The sequence below is a fragment of the Ambystoma mexicanum genome, chromosome 3p (genome assembly GCF_040938575.1).
Source record: "Ambystoma mexicanum isolate Mex_15411 chromosome 3p, UKY_AmexF1_1, whole genome shotgun sequence".
NCBI lineage: Eukaryota > Metazoa > Chordata > Amphibia > Caudata > Ambystomatidae > Ambystoma > Ambystoma mexicanum.
This window is the reverse complement of record NC_090925.1, coordinates 188,635,803-188,650,194: the sequence shown is the minus strand read 5'-3', so window position 1 is coordinate 188,650,194 and position 14,392 is coordinate 188,635,803. Positions and strand designations below refer to the sequence as shown.

General features: G+C 48.7%; 1 protein-coding gene across 1 annotated transcript in view; it reads right to left on the bottom strand.

Moving 5' to 3' along the window:
• LOC138580226 (centrosome-associated protein CEP250-like) overlaps positions 1–14,392 on the bottom strand; it is a 1,782,457-nt gene that overhangs the window by 740,750 nt on the left and 1,027,315 nt on the right. The window contains exon 19 of the mRNA XM_069650593.1: positions 4,734–4,903. Within this exon, the coding sequence (XP_069506694.1) occupies positions 4,734–4,903 (170 nt within the window). The remainder of the gene's footprint in view (positions 1–4,733; positions 4,904–14,392) is intronic.

Sequence of the window (14,392 nt, the reverse complement as noted above, 5' to 3'; positions counted from 1 at the left end):
ACTAAACCGCTATTTACGGCATCGTACTTTACGACGCCATAAATAACGGTCTAGTGGGTCAGAATGGGCCGTAACGGGAAACGATGCCGGTATTCCTTTACCGGCATCATTTTTCCCTTACCACCCAACTCGGAATGAGGCCCATTGTCTTTTGCGGGGAGGTGTTGGTTAGCACTACTTTCCCTGCGTTTTAAAAGTTCAGTGACAGATACGTTCGCTGTTCAAATCATGTTGCTGTTTGCAACCTTCGCTCAACACAGCTTGGTCTATATTATTGGTTCTCCCTCCAACTCACTGGCTGCGCTGAACTCCTTGGCATTTCTTATCTCCTGAGTCAAGGACGGTACCACGGTATCAAGCGCCTCTCTCTGCCTTGGTGATCAGTGTGGGAGGGCTCTGTGCACCATCGACATCTGTTACACCACACGCTAGCTGTAGCTCCCGCTCTTATAATTCCTCTTTTGGAGGCTTTGCGGGTCTGGACGAAAAGGGCAAGGGCACTTCCATTCTTATCGTCCTTTCCAGTCTCGCCACCTTTCTCCTCCTCTTGAAGCCGCCTCCTCATGCATTTTGCCTTGCTCAAAGTGTGCTCTTGTGCACCACCTTTTATCCCTGTGGGGAAGGGAAAGGGCCGTCAGGTGTGCATAGCTATTGTCGATTGCCTGACCCTTGTGTTGGGACAGGTCAGGTAAACAGCGCTGGTGTTAGTCCGTTCCCTTTCATGGTGTAAGAAAGTGTTCATGTCAGAAAGTGGTGGGGGGGGCTTCTGAATATCCTCTGGGGTAAGATGGGGAAAAGGTGTTATAAGGAAGGGGGTACCGTGTCTCTCCCATCGGTGTCCCACTTCCACTCCCTGAGGACCCCCATTCAGGCGATCCTCCCGCACTCGTCCAACCCTAGGAATAGGATCCACTTGTGAAACACTTGCGTATAGATGCGTTATAAATGCTATATCATATCAATAGCGATGGCCGTGGCCTGGCCACCTGGGTGACAGATCCCTGGGGACTTGCAGGTGAGACACCTTCAGGTTTCTTTAAAAAAAAAAACTTTATTTAACATATGCCAGTTGCATACAGAGGGCCATACAGTTTGCAGTACATGCTTAATCAATTACCAATGCAAACACTACTAGTATATTCAGTAACTATATCCGGCTCGTCATGTTACATGTGCAAGGCCATTTACAACATTGTTCCATCTTATACATTTGCCTGTTAGTTCCGGATATTGTCTCCATGTGAGATTGGTACGGGACGGGACCCATATATCTTTGGGCCGCGATGTTGCCGTTACAGTTTGTATGTAGCATTCTTCGTTGCCATTCACGTGCGCCATTTCGGCATACCATTGTTTCAGTGTTGGCGCTTCTTTTGCCTTCCATTTTAACAGTATACATTTCTTTGCTAATACGCAGCTAAGATTGAAAATCTACAGGTTTTGATGTCGGTCTTGCCAATATCGCCCAAGAGGTACTTCAATGGAAGAGGCGTTGATGCTATGTCTACCATCCTATATAATGCTTGTGCGACGCAGTGCCATTATTCGGCTATTGGGGGGCAATTCCAGAACATATGTATGGTGTCTGATTTCAGGCAGTGTTGCGTCTGTTGCGGGTTGAACTTGGTGATATGCATGGGGGTGTAATGGAGTCGATTCAGTACTTTGTATTGTATCAATCGAAGCGGTGCATTGAGTGATACCTCCCTGGTTATTACAAAGGTAGCGGGCGCCCCTCTCTCGCAAGAACAGACATGATAACCTGTTCAGTGGTTATTAACCACTTGAGAGTCCGCAGCCACTGCTTTTACTCACTGTGCCTTTCACAGATGGGAAATATCCATTTGCATATCAGTCTTTGTCCTGCCCAGGGGCAGTCCAGCACCGAAATACAATGGCAATTCCAATCTGAACGAGAGTACCACCAGCAACCCCATACACGTGTTTCACCCTTGTTGGGGATCATCAGTGAGGTGAAGCTGATGCCTCTCTAAGCACAGTGAGAGGGAGACCACGTCTGGTTGCCCCCAGGAGACCTAGGGTTACCAATCCCAGGTTCCTTAAAAAATAGTTTTACAAAGGTAGCGGGCGCCCCTCTCTCGCAAGAACAGACATGATAACCTGTTCAGTGGTTTTTCACCACTTGAGAGTCCGCAGCCACTGCTTTTACTCACTGTGCCTTTCACAGATGGGAAATATCCATTTGCATATCAGTCTTTGTCCTGCCCAGGGGCAGTCCAGCACCGAAATACAATGGCAATTCCAATCTGAACGAGAGTACCACCAGCAACCCCATACACGTGTTTCACCCTTGTTGGGGATCATCAGTGAGGTGAAGCTGATGCCTCTCTAAGCACAGTGAGAGGGAGACCACGTCTGGTTGCCCCCAGGAGACCTAGGGTTACCAATCCCAGGTTCCTTAAAAAATAGTTTTACAAAGGTAGCGGGCGCCCCTCTCTCGCAAGAACAGACATGATAACCTGTTCAGTGGTTATTAACCACTTGAGAGTCCGCAGCCACTGCTTTTACTCACTGTGCCTTTCACAGATGGGAAATATCCATTTGCATATCAGTCTTTGTCCTGCCCAGGGGCAGTCCAGCACCGAAATACAATGGCAATTCCAATCTGAACGAGAGTACCACCAGCAACCCCATACACGTGTTTCACCCTTGTTGGGGATCATCAGTGAGGTGAAGCTGATGCCTCTCTAAGCACAGTGAGAGGGAGACCACGTCTGGTTGCCCCCAGGAGACCTAGGGTTAAGGCACAGTGAGTAAAAGCAGTGGCTGCGAACTCTCAAGTGGTTAATAACCACTGAACAGGTTATCATGTCTGTTCTTGCGAGAGAGGGGTGCCCGCTACCTTTGTAAAACTATTTTTTAAGGAACCTGGGATTGGTAACCCTAGGTCTCCTGGGGCAACCAGACGTGGTCTCCCTCTCACTGTGCTTAGAGAGGCATCAGCTTCACCTCACTGATGATCCCCAACAAGGGTGAAACACGTGTATGGGGTTGCTGGTGGTACTCTCGTTCAGATTGGAATTGCCATTGTATTTCGGTGCTGGACTGCCCCTGGGCAGGACAAAGACTGATATGCAAATGGATATTTCCCATCTGTGAAAGGCACAGTGAGTAAAAGCAGTGGCTGCGAACTCTCAAGTGGTTAATAACCACTGAACAGGTTATCATGTCTGTTCTTGCGAGAGAGGGGCGCCCGCTACCTTTGTAAAACTATTTTTTAAGGAACCTGGGATTGGTAACCCTAGGTCTCCTGGGGCAACCAGACGTGGTCTCCCTCTCACTGTGCTTAGAGAGGCATCAGCTTCACCTCACTGATGATCCCCAACAAGGGTGAAACACGTGTATGGGGTTGCTGGTGGTACTCTCGTTCAGATTGGAATTGCCATTGTATTTCGGTGCTGGACTGCCCCTGGGCAGGACAAAGACTGATATGCAAATGGATATTTCCCATCTGTGAAAGGCACAGTGAGTAAAAGCAGTGGCTCCGAACTCTCAAGTGGTTAATAACCACTGAACAGGTTATCATGTCTGTTCTTGCGAGAGAGGGGCGCCCGCTACCTTTGTAAAACTATTTTTTAAGGAACCTGGGATTGGTAACCCTAGGTCTCCTGGGGGCAACCAGACGTGGTCTCCCTCTCACTGTGCTTAGAGAGGCATCAGCTTCACCTCACTGATGATCCCCAACAAGGGTGAAACACGTGTATGGGGTTGCTGGTGGTACTCTCATTCAGATTGGAATTGCCATTGTATTTCGGTGCTGGACTGCCCCTGGGCAGGACAAAGACTGATATGCAAATGGATATTTCCCATCTGTGAAAGGCACAGTGAGTAAAAGCAGTGGCTACGAACTCTCAAGTGGTTAATAACCACTGAACAGGTTATCATGTCTGTTCTTGCGAGAGAGGGGCGCCCGCTACCTTTGTAAAAATACCTCCCTGGTTAGGCTACACATTTTCTCCCATTTGTGTTCGTCTATTGTTGTCCCTGTGTCACCCTCCCATTTCTCCCTCAGAGTACTGGTCCGGGGTATACCCTGTTGTAGCATGGAGTATAATCTTGCCAATAGTTTCTTTTTGTTATCAGGTTGTACTATCATTTCCATGTATTTGTTGGATTCGGGCTCTAGTGGGTATGATGGCCATTTTCGTTTGACCGCTGTTCTCATGCGGTAATATTGTAGTGTTATCACTGGGTTTTGATCTAATTTACTTCTAAATTCATTCAATGTGACAAATCTGCCTATGGGAAAGAGGTTGCCTAGTTGCATCACTCGGTCTGGGTCCCAAGCGTTTTGAATATCTATGTCCACAGTAGGGGGGGGGGGTCTGGGTTGTGCCATAATGGAATGTGTTTACTGTACGGATTTGTGATCTGTGGCTTAGTCATTATCCGTCTCCATGCATCTATCATGGTGCGATATGGATCGAAGGTGAAAGGGTCTGTTTTTTGTTCGCATATGAGGGTGGTAATTATGTCACATGGTGCGGAGATTGTTTCTCAAGGTCTACATGTGCATATTTGTTGTCCTGGCTATACCATAGGCCCTCAAGCTGGGTTTGGGCAGCCAGGTAGTACATCTCATAATTAGGGGCATCTACTTGTCTGCCTTGCATTTCTGACCCCTCAGAGCACCTACTCTGTTCACTACTATCGTGATTTAACAAAAACAGAATGAACTCATGGTCAATTGAGTTCTTCATTGAGTGGAGTACCTTCTCTCGCTGAAGTCTCGCTATGTCCTTCTCATGGTCGCTCTGTAGCTTGATCAGGCCCTGCTGGTGTTTCTTCTTCAGGTGGGACAGCTCTTGTTCTAGGGAAGCTTTCTGCTGGTCTGCCTTCAAGTTCTGTTGCTCCAGCTCACTCTGCAAGCAGTTGACCTCACCTTTAGAGAAGGATTATGAAAAAAAGAAGATTCTAAAAGCTATACAACATAGGGTCTCTTACAATTCTGGTTCATGCTAGTCTAACTGTGTTCAGGATGTGCATTAGACAGACACACAGTTAAACAACAAGCTTTCTCTGGTGGGCAGTCATAATGTCGACAGTCAAAATGTCGATAGTCAAAATTTCGAAAAATAAATGTCGAAAAAAATAATGTCGACAAACAATGTCGACATTTTTTCGATATTTTTTCGAAATTTTGTATTTATTGTATGAATAAATAAATATATATAACTAAGATGTGTTGAGTATGAGGGGTGGGGCGTGTGGGGGTGGCAGGGGGTCTTGGGTGAGAGGGGTTGGGGGGGACATCCCCATAGTAAATGATACTCTTTATTTATTTAATTATTGAATAAATAAATAAATATATAATTACTATGTGTTGAGAATGAGGGTGAGAGGGTGGTTGGGAGGGGTGTGGGGGGGACAGGGGGGTGTTGGGTGAGGGGGCTTGGGGGGGACCCCCCCATAGTAAATTAAACTCTTTTTGGTTATTTATTGAAAAAATAAATAAATAAATATATAATTAGAATGTGTTGAGTATGAGGGGTGAGAGGGTGGTTGGGGGTGGTTGGGGGGGTGGCAGGGGGGTGTTGGGTGAGGGGGGTTGGGGGGGACCCCCCCATAGTAAATTAAACTCTTTTTGGTTATTTATTTATTGAAAAAATAAATAAATATATAATTAGAATGTGTTGAGTATGAGGGGTGGGACGGTGGTGGTGGGGGGGTGTTGGGTGAGGTGTTGATAGTTCTAAGTGACATTTTTTTTCTAAAAAATGACTTTTTACATTATAAGTATAGGATGTCGACATTATTGTTTTCGAAAAAAAAATTTCGACATTTTTGTTTGTCGACATTTTTTTTTCGACATTATGACTATAAACCGCTTTCTCTTGCTCATGTAGCATTAGTGATGGCTGAGAAGTCAAGGACAACTCTTAGAAGAGCAGCTGCATCCATTTAGATAGGTGATGTGCCAGCCACCTTTATATCGTAAAACAGGCAGTAAAGAAACACTACTAATGAAAAATTGGAAACGCAGACACAGAAGCTAGCTCACTACTTCCAAACATAAATGTAGAGCAGAGTGTGACAAGGCCAGTGCCCTGGCCTTGTCAAGAGGTGATGGGAACCCTCTCAGCCAGGGGTGAGAGGCTTACCAGGAAGCATTCCAGAGCCAATCCATCCCCTGAAGACAATAACAATTAAAAGGGTTCCAGTGCTCCTCCACTCCCCAAATTACCCAGTGCCAGGATGCTATTATGCATTCCACAATTGTCTCAGCCCATGCCTCAAACACAAAATGCTTGGCAAGCTCTTTCTGGTTTTTGTAGAGTGAACGAGAAGATTATCAGCCAATATCATCAGAAAATAGAGAGAAATCGTTCAGCGCCACCCAGGCTCCAAACTTCTCTGGCAGCCTAGCCCCAAAGCAAGAACATCAACCCACTCGCTGAGGAAGGAGAGCGACAGCAGGGAGAACACATGCCTACAGAGGAAATGTTATGCAGTGGAGCCGCACAATGGTCTGCAGCGCTAGAAACAACACACTGTCACCTGCAGTGCATATGCTAAACTACCAGGGACATTTTAATCAAAGCTGAAAGTATAAGGAGACTGACCCTACCTGTGGAAGCCTAGAGCAGACTACCTCAACACGAATATAGACACTGTACGCCTCTGTTTTTTCTGAGACGGGTTTGCGTAGAAAAATGTGGCAGAGCTTATGCAGCCATGTAACAGCTCCCTTTATAATGTCATTACCCGGGAGAGAAAGTCAGGGGTAGATTGGTTGATGGAATTGCACCATTGGAAGGAAGATGGGGGACATAAAAGGAAGGACAGGAAATGATGTGTTGTTCGGGTGAGGTTAGAGGAGATGGTGGACCAAGAGACTAGCAGGTGGAAGGAAGAAGCAGTGATTGTGGAGGCAATTACTAGAGAAGGTGAGGTATTGGTTAGTGAATGCAAGTGGTATTGCAGTGTGTGCATGATATTTTGGCAAGTGCGGTTATATAAGTTAGTGTAAGGGGTCATAGTGAAGTGAATGTGTGACATAAGTGTGAGAGAGTAGTGAGAGGGCTGGGTGGGAGTAGTAATGTGGAAGAGGGGGTAGTAGTGCGAGAATGGAGTAGCAGAGTGCAGGAGGAAGGAAGGAAGGAAGCATAACAGACCGGGTGGATTAACATCAAAGGGTGGAGGCGAGGCCTAGAAGAACCATGAAGGGACAGCAGAGTAGAGGGAGGCGAGGAAGAGGTGGGTGGAGTTGCAGGAGAAGTGTAGAAGGACTGAATCCAACATGATGCGAATAAGGCACAGGTCTTTATTCCTCTAGAACACTAACAACTGGACATAGTAGGAAGTCCCTGAGGGTTAGAGAAAGCACCCCAGCTTTAGGTCCTCACATCAAGTATGAGCCAGATTTAAACAATCAGGGTCAATCTTCAGTAGCTACTAACCCGGAGTCGAGGACACCTGGGTCAGGGAGGAGGTGCTAAACAAGACGAGATGGACAGTTCTAGGGCCCATTACAATTTCAATAAAAACCCTTGAACTGTCTGAGGCTTGAAGTGATTATTGTTCCATCTGTGACACGTGCCAGATTAAATAGCCCAAATATTACTGCTTCCTGATCTGAAGACTAACTGTAATGTAAAAAGATATCTTAAGGTATGTGAATTACTTGGTGAAATGAAATATCCCATTGGAACGGGAATAACCTTTTTTATTCAAAATATAGTGAGTAAAGTACTCCCACTACAAATGGTAATAGGAGCCCTGAATAACAGGGTGGTTTAAGAAAGAGTGGGGGTCATTACGTCCCTGGTGGTAGCCGTGCCGGTAAATACTGGCACGGCTGCAGACGGAGTCATGAATTTTCTGGTGCCCGGGAATGGGCAATTACCAGGGCATTACAGCCCCGGCCGACCCGGTAATTGGCCATTCCCAGGCTCGAGAAAAAATTACTCCCCAATCCCATTTGAGTCCTATAGGATTCAGTGGCAATGGGGAGGTGGATGCACTGGCACTGTTAACGGTGCATCCATCAAGGTCTGCGAGCAGATGCCTTTCCGCCCGCCAGGTGAGTCCTGGCGAGCGGAAAGGCACCCGCTCGCAGACTCGTAGTTTGCCAGTCCGGAAACAACGGTACCGGCAAGCTTACTGGTACCATTGTTTCCAGACCGGCAACCTTATAATGAGGCACTGTATAACACACAAAATTCACTAAAGTAATGTCCACAAAAGAATGTTATTAAAGAACAAGTTACTTTGAGGGGATTGTGTTCTCCGACGTATTACACATCTATGACAGACTCCCAAAGCAGTACCAACTTATGGAGGTGGGAAAAGAATTTACAATTTAGAATTTTAGAATGCCCAATTAATTTACTGAATAAAGGACTGCCTTACCAAAGGCCAAATCCTGCCCATGGATGGAGTCCAAGGAATAGTGTCTCACAAAAGTATGGACAGAGGCCCATGTGGCTGCTTCGCAAATATTGTGAATCGGAACACCCCTCTGTAGAGCAGTGGAGGCAGACACACCCCTAGTAGAATGAGCCCGTAAGCCTACTGGAGGGTCCTTTCCCGCCAAACGGTAATGATATGATATGATAGTTTATTGATATAGCGCCTATACACAATGTGTTTCAAAGCTCTTCAATGCAAGGGAGGGAACAAGGGAAAATACGACATTCTTACAGGCCATGAACAGTAAGGATGTGAAATTAACTATCGTACTCGGCCTGACGACATTTAAGATAATGCAAGTGCTAAAACATAGATAAGAAAGGGAGGGGGAGAGATAGTCAAAATTATCCATCTGGACAACATCTGTTTTGAAACAGCCTGGCCCAAGCGCCTTCCAGCATAACCAACAAAGAGCTGATCGTCCACTCTGACCCGGGACATCCATGAGAGATAGAAACTCAAAGCTCTTCTAGGATCCAACCTGTGGAGCCTCTCCTCTTCCTTACCAGGATGTGGAGGCGGATAAAACGCTGAAGAATCACCTTCTGGTTCAAATGGAATTCCAACACAACCTTCGGAAGAACAGAAGGCCGCACCCGCAGGACAACCCTGTCCTTATGGAATACAGTAAAGGGTGGCTTGGCGGAAAGTGCCTGCAACTCACTCACTCTGCGTGCGGAAGTAACCGCAACTAAAAACACAGTTTTAAAGGACAACATTCTCAACGGACAAGAATGTAAGAACTCAAACGGAGCTCCTATTAGGAACTTTAAAACCAAATTCAAATCCCATCCTAGCACCTGCAAAGGCGACGGTGGAAACACATTAATTAGCCCTTTTAGAAACTGAGATACAAAATAAGGACATTCCTCAGACGAACGCTTAAATATGGACAGCGCCGCCAGGTAACCCTTAATGGTACCCACTTGCAGGCCCTTGTGGGCTAAAGAAAGTAAAAAAGACAAAACCAAAGGAATGGAACATTGGAAAGGATCCACATTCTGTACCCTGCACCAGTCACAGAACTTTCTCCAACGGCAACGGTACAGGGATTTCGTTGCAGGCCTTCTGGCCGCAAGCAACACCTCCATCACGTCTTCAGGGAGGTCCCAAACCTTATACCTCAACCTTTCAGATACCAAGCATGAAGGCTGAGACACTTGACCTCTGGATGGAGAACCCGACCCCCCTCCCGTGAGAGCAGATCATCTCGGTAGGGAAGACAGCGTGGAGGGCAGATGGACATGTCTAGAAGGTCCAGGTACCACGCTCTCCTGGCCCATGCCGGAGCAATGACGATCATTCGGGAACAGAACCTCTGTAACCTCCGCAACACTTGCGGAATGACGGGGAGTGGAGGAAATGCATACAGCAGTGGGAAGGACCACTCCACTACAAAAGCGTCCCCTAAGGCTCCTCTTGGAGCTAATTCCCGCGAGCAGAATATTTCGCACTTCCGGTTGACACTGGTGGCGAAGAGATCCACTTGTGGGGTTCCCCAAAGGGCAAAGATCTCCAAAAGAACTTCCTGAGCCAGCTCCCACTCACGAGAGACCGTGCTCTGCCTGCTCAGAGTGTCCGCTGCCACGTTTCCGTCTCCGGCCAGATGAACTGCCGAGATCGAAATTTCCTGCTGGATGGCCCAGAACCAGAGCTGCATCAACTCCCTGCACAACCGGAGTGACCCTGCCCCCCCCTTTTTTGTTGAGGTAATGCATGGCCACTCTATTATCCGTCATAATCAGGACATTCTTCTCCCGCACAGATGGCAGAAAAGCCTTCAGGGCTAGCCTGACGGCCCTCAGCTCTAACAGATTGATGTGGAGTCTGGACTCCGACGGAGACCAACGTCCGCTGGCTGTCAACTCGTTGGCATGAGCTCCCCAACCTGTGAGGGATGCGTCCGTCACGATCATCACCTGCGGCCATGGGTGCCAAAATGGTGCTCCCTTCATCAGATTGCCTTTGTCGGCTCACCATAGAAGATCCTGGGCGACCGAGGTCGGAATCTGAACGGGATCCGACATCCTGCCGGAGAACTGCGACCACTGCATCTTGAGAGCCCACTGCAGAAATCTCATCCGCAGCCTGGCCTCTGGCACCAGGAAGATGCAGGATGCCATGAAGCCGAGCCACCTCAAGAATTGGAACGCCGGGAGACTCTGGGCACGTTGAAACTTGTCCACCATCTGCAGAATGTGATGAACCCTCACCTGGGAAGGCGAACACTGCCCCAGGGATGAGCACTGCTCCGATGTACTGGAGCCGCTGGGTAGGTGTCAAATGGGACTTCTTTAAATTGAGGGCGAAGCCCAGCTTGTGAAGGGAGTGGCAGGTGACGGACAGATGATCCAGGGCTTGCTCGGGAGAGCACGCCCTGATCAACCAATCGTCCAGGCAGGGTTAGACATGTATTCTCCCTTTTCTGAGATATGCTGCCACCACCACCATCAGCTTGGTGAAGAACCTCGGGCGGAGGTCAATCTGAACGGCAGGACCCAAAACTGAAAATGCGAGTCGCCAACCGCGAACCTCAGGTACTTCCTGTGCTTGGGATGAATCGGCACATGAAAGTAAGCATCCTCGAGGTCGAGAGACACCAACCAATCCTTAAGGTGAAGGGCCTGGAGGACTTGAGAAAGAGTAACCATCTTGAACTTGTCCTTCCTGAGGAGCTTGTTCAACCAACGCAAGTCCATGATGGGTCTCAATCCCGTCTTTTTTTGGGATAAAAAAATAAGGGGAATACCATCCCTTGCTCCTCTCCGCTACAGGCACCAGTTCTATGGCGCCTTTCTCCAGCAGGGATAGGATTTCCTGCGCAAGGAGCGGATCCGGACGCTTCAAAGAGAGCTTCCCCGGTGGATTGTCGTGGGGCCTTTGCCAGAAGGGAAGAGAGTAGCTGTGGGCTATGATCTCCAGAACACACACATCTGAAGGTATGGCCCGCCATTCTCCAAGATGCTGCTCAAGTCTCCCCCCAACCGGCGAACCATGGGCCATGGCCTCATGACTGAGCGGACGCGGCTGCTCAGTGCCAGAGGGCAAAGAGGCAACTGCACGAGCGGCTTTGACACCCAGAGTACTTTGCTTTCCACCCCTGGTACTCCTACGGTGGCCCCTTTGACTGGCAGCTCCTCTCGATCTACCAAAGGAAGAGTAGTACCGAAAGGAACCTCCCCTCCATTGCTGTCCCCTAGGACGAAAAGGCAGAGGTTGACGTACTGCAGCGCTCAAAGACTTTGCTGCAGCTTTGGAGGTCTGCAACCTCTCAAGGCTTTCGTCAGCCTTGCTGCCAAACAGATGAACACCATCAAAGGGCATGTTCAGAAGCCGGGATTGCACATCAGGAGCAAACCCCGACTTGCGCAACCACGCAAACCTGCGTATCACGGTGCTCGCAGCCATGGACCAGCTGACACAGTCTGCCGTGTCCAAACTCGACTGAACGGACTTGCACATGGCATCCTTGCTGTTTTGCACGAGGGCTTGAAAACCATCCCATTACTCCCCTTTGGGAATATGCTCAGCCGCCAAAGACGCACAGTTCCACAGAGTGTGTGTGAATCTCAATAAGGCACAAGGGGAGTTGGCCGCCTTCAACAACATACCCCCAGCCGAAAATACCTTCCTCGCCCAACCATCAAAGCGCTTATCGTCCCAATCAGGAGGGATGGTAGGCTACGCAGCCTGCTTTGAGGAGGCCGTAGCCGCCTGCACCACCAAACTCTCCGGAGTAGGGTGCGTCGATAGGTAGCAGGGGTCACCACTGGATGGGCGGTATCTTTTCGGAAGCGACTTATTAACTGCCGGTAGACTCTCCGGAGCAGTCCAAGCCGCCACCACCCTTCTTTGCAAAGCCATGTGAAACGGCAACACTGGGTCAGTGGGTGGACCTTGATCCAGGAGGTCTGTCAAATCATCCTGAGCAAATTCAACAGGTGGCGCAGACCACCCCAAGTACTCTCTCACCCTTGACAGACGCCCATAGGAGGAATCTGCATGCGCCCCAGGCTCAGGTTGGCCAAACTCCATCTCCGGAGAGGTTCAAGGCCACTAGCTTCATGCAATGACTGACGGAGTTCCTCCATCTGACTATGCACAGACAAAAGATCATCAGGGACATCAGGTGGCACAACCATCTCCTCATCAGACAATTCCTCAAACTCTGAAATATCTTGTGAAGGTTGGAAAAACTCCAATCTAGGAGTAGGAACAGAAAAGGGCTCAAAAAAAGGCCTCACAGACTTACTGAGAGCCTTCCTTGGAGGTTCCACAGCCATCCGGGGGAACCTCCGGCAAATCCTCCACAAACGGCGTCGACCGAGGCGCCGACGGCATCGACAACTTTGAGGGCGGAGCCCAGAGAGAGTCCCTCGACGCCTTCTTTGAAGGATTCACAGGTTTCCGACGGTCTTGACGGCGTCGAGGACCTGGACCTGGCACAGCTATGGCAATCTCCCTTGTCCGAGCGGGACCTCGACGGCTCCCGATGATCGCGCCGACCGCCCGAGCCAGAAGGCGTGCGAGTGGTGGACCGGGCCCGTTCCTTGCCGGCTTCTTTCGAAGGCACGGAGGGAACTGTGCCTTGCGACTCGAAAATCGCTAACATCTGCTGGCGGAATGCATCCCATTTGGCCGGTGACAAAGACTTGGTGGGACAAGTCAACCGTCTGGTGGAGTCATCCTCCGACGAGGACGGGGAAGGCAACCGGTGACGGCGCTTCCTAGAATGCCTTGACGAGGCAGAGGAATGCTGGGAACCACTCCGAGACCGAGACCCCCTGGATTTTCGCCGACACGGAGAGTCGCCCCTCGAGTCATCGGTCGAAAGCCCAGCGGACTTCGATTGATGGGGCCTAGACACCCTACCTACCTTCAATTTCTTCTTACGTTCCCGCAAGGCCTTAGACGTCAGGGACTGGCAGTCATCGGTGGCGTGGCTTTCGCCGAGGTACCAGAGGCAGATGTTGTGCGGGTCCGTGATGGACATTTTAGAACCGCAGTCCTGACATTTTTTAAAGCCCGACTTCGGGGTAGTAGAAGATGATGAAGACATTGTTTTCGAAGAGAAGAATCGAGCGTGCCGAGATTCCGAAGCAAACACGTTTGCAGAAAAAACAGAACTGAGGCTACGGGCGCCGTGCGTCCTATATTTAACATCCGGTGACGTCGACCCTCGACAGAGGCCCTCGATGGACAATGGATCGACGCTATCGACGCAGGACACCCTCTGCCATAATTTTCCGAAGCAGCACATCTGTGGACATTACGTGTCATAGATGTGGAATACGTCGGAGGACACAATTCCCTCAAAAATCACATTACTTGTGAAGCCAAGAAAAATGTGGTGCACGTTACAGGCAAAAATAAGTTTGCAGTGATGGATAGGTGGGTTCTTATCTATGTTACTGGATACGTTTAGCTTTGCCAAGGGTTATTCTCTGATAAAAATGAAGGAGTGGGACAGATAGCTTAACTGTACCGAGTATGGTCTTGATGCTGAAGTCGCAGTTAGCCAAGCTCGATTCATCTTGAACACTGGTGGAGTAAACTTAGAAAACAAAGTACAAAAGTGGCAGTCCCGAATGTCGTATGGGCAGCAGTGGTTCTGGTGGTGACGACTTCGGTCTGTAGTTGCAAACAATCTCCCATAAACTGTTATTTTTCTTCTTTACAAAGCTTTAATTTAGTTTTTCCCCAGACATTTCCCTTGTTAACATAGTCTGGATTGTCTCTCAGCTCATGAATGTCTATTGTTAACTCTTTTGATATTTCTCAGATGCAATGTCGAAGCATTCAAATAAGTCCCTTGAAAACACTTCACTACTTTCAACACTTCAATGCAGGGTCTGATTTTTCCTTCTCTCTCATTCTTTAATGGACATTTCGGTACAGTACCAGGACTATTCTCATGGGTGGCTACCAAAGAACACGGGCACAACAGATAGGTTTTAAT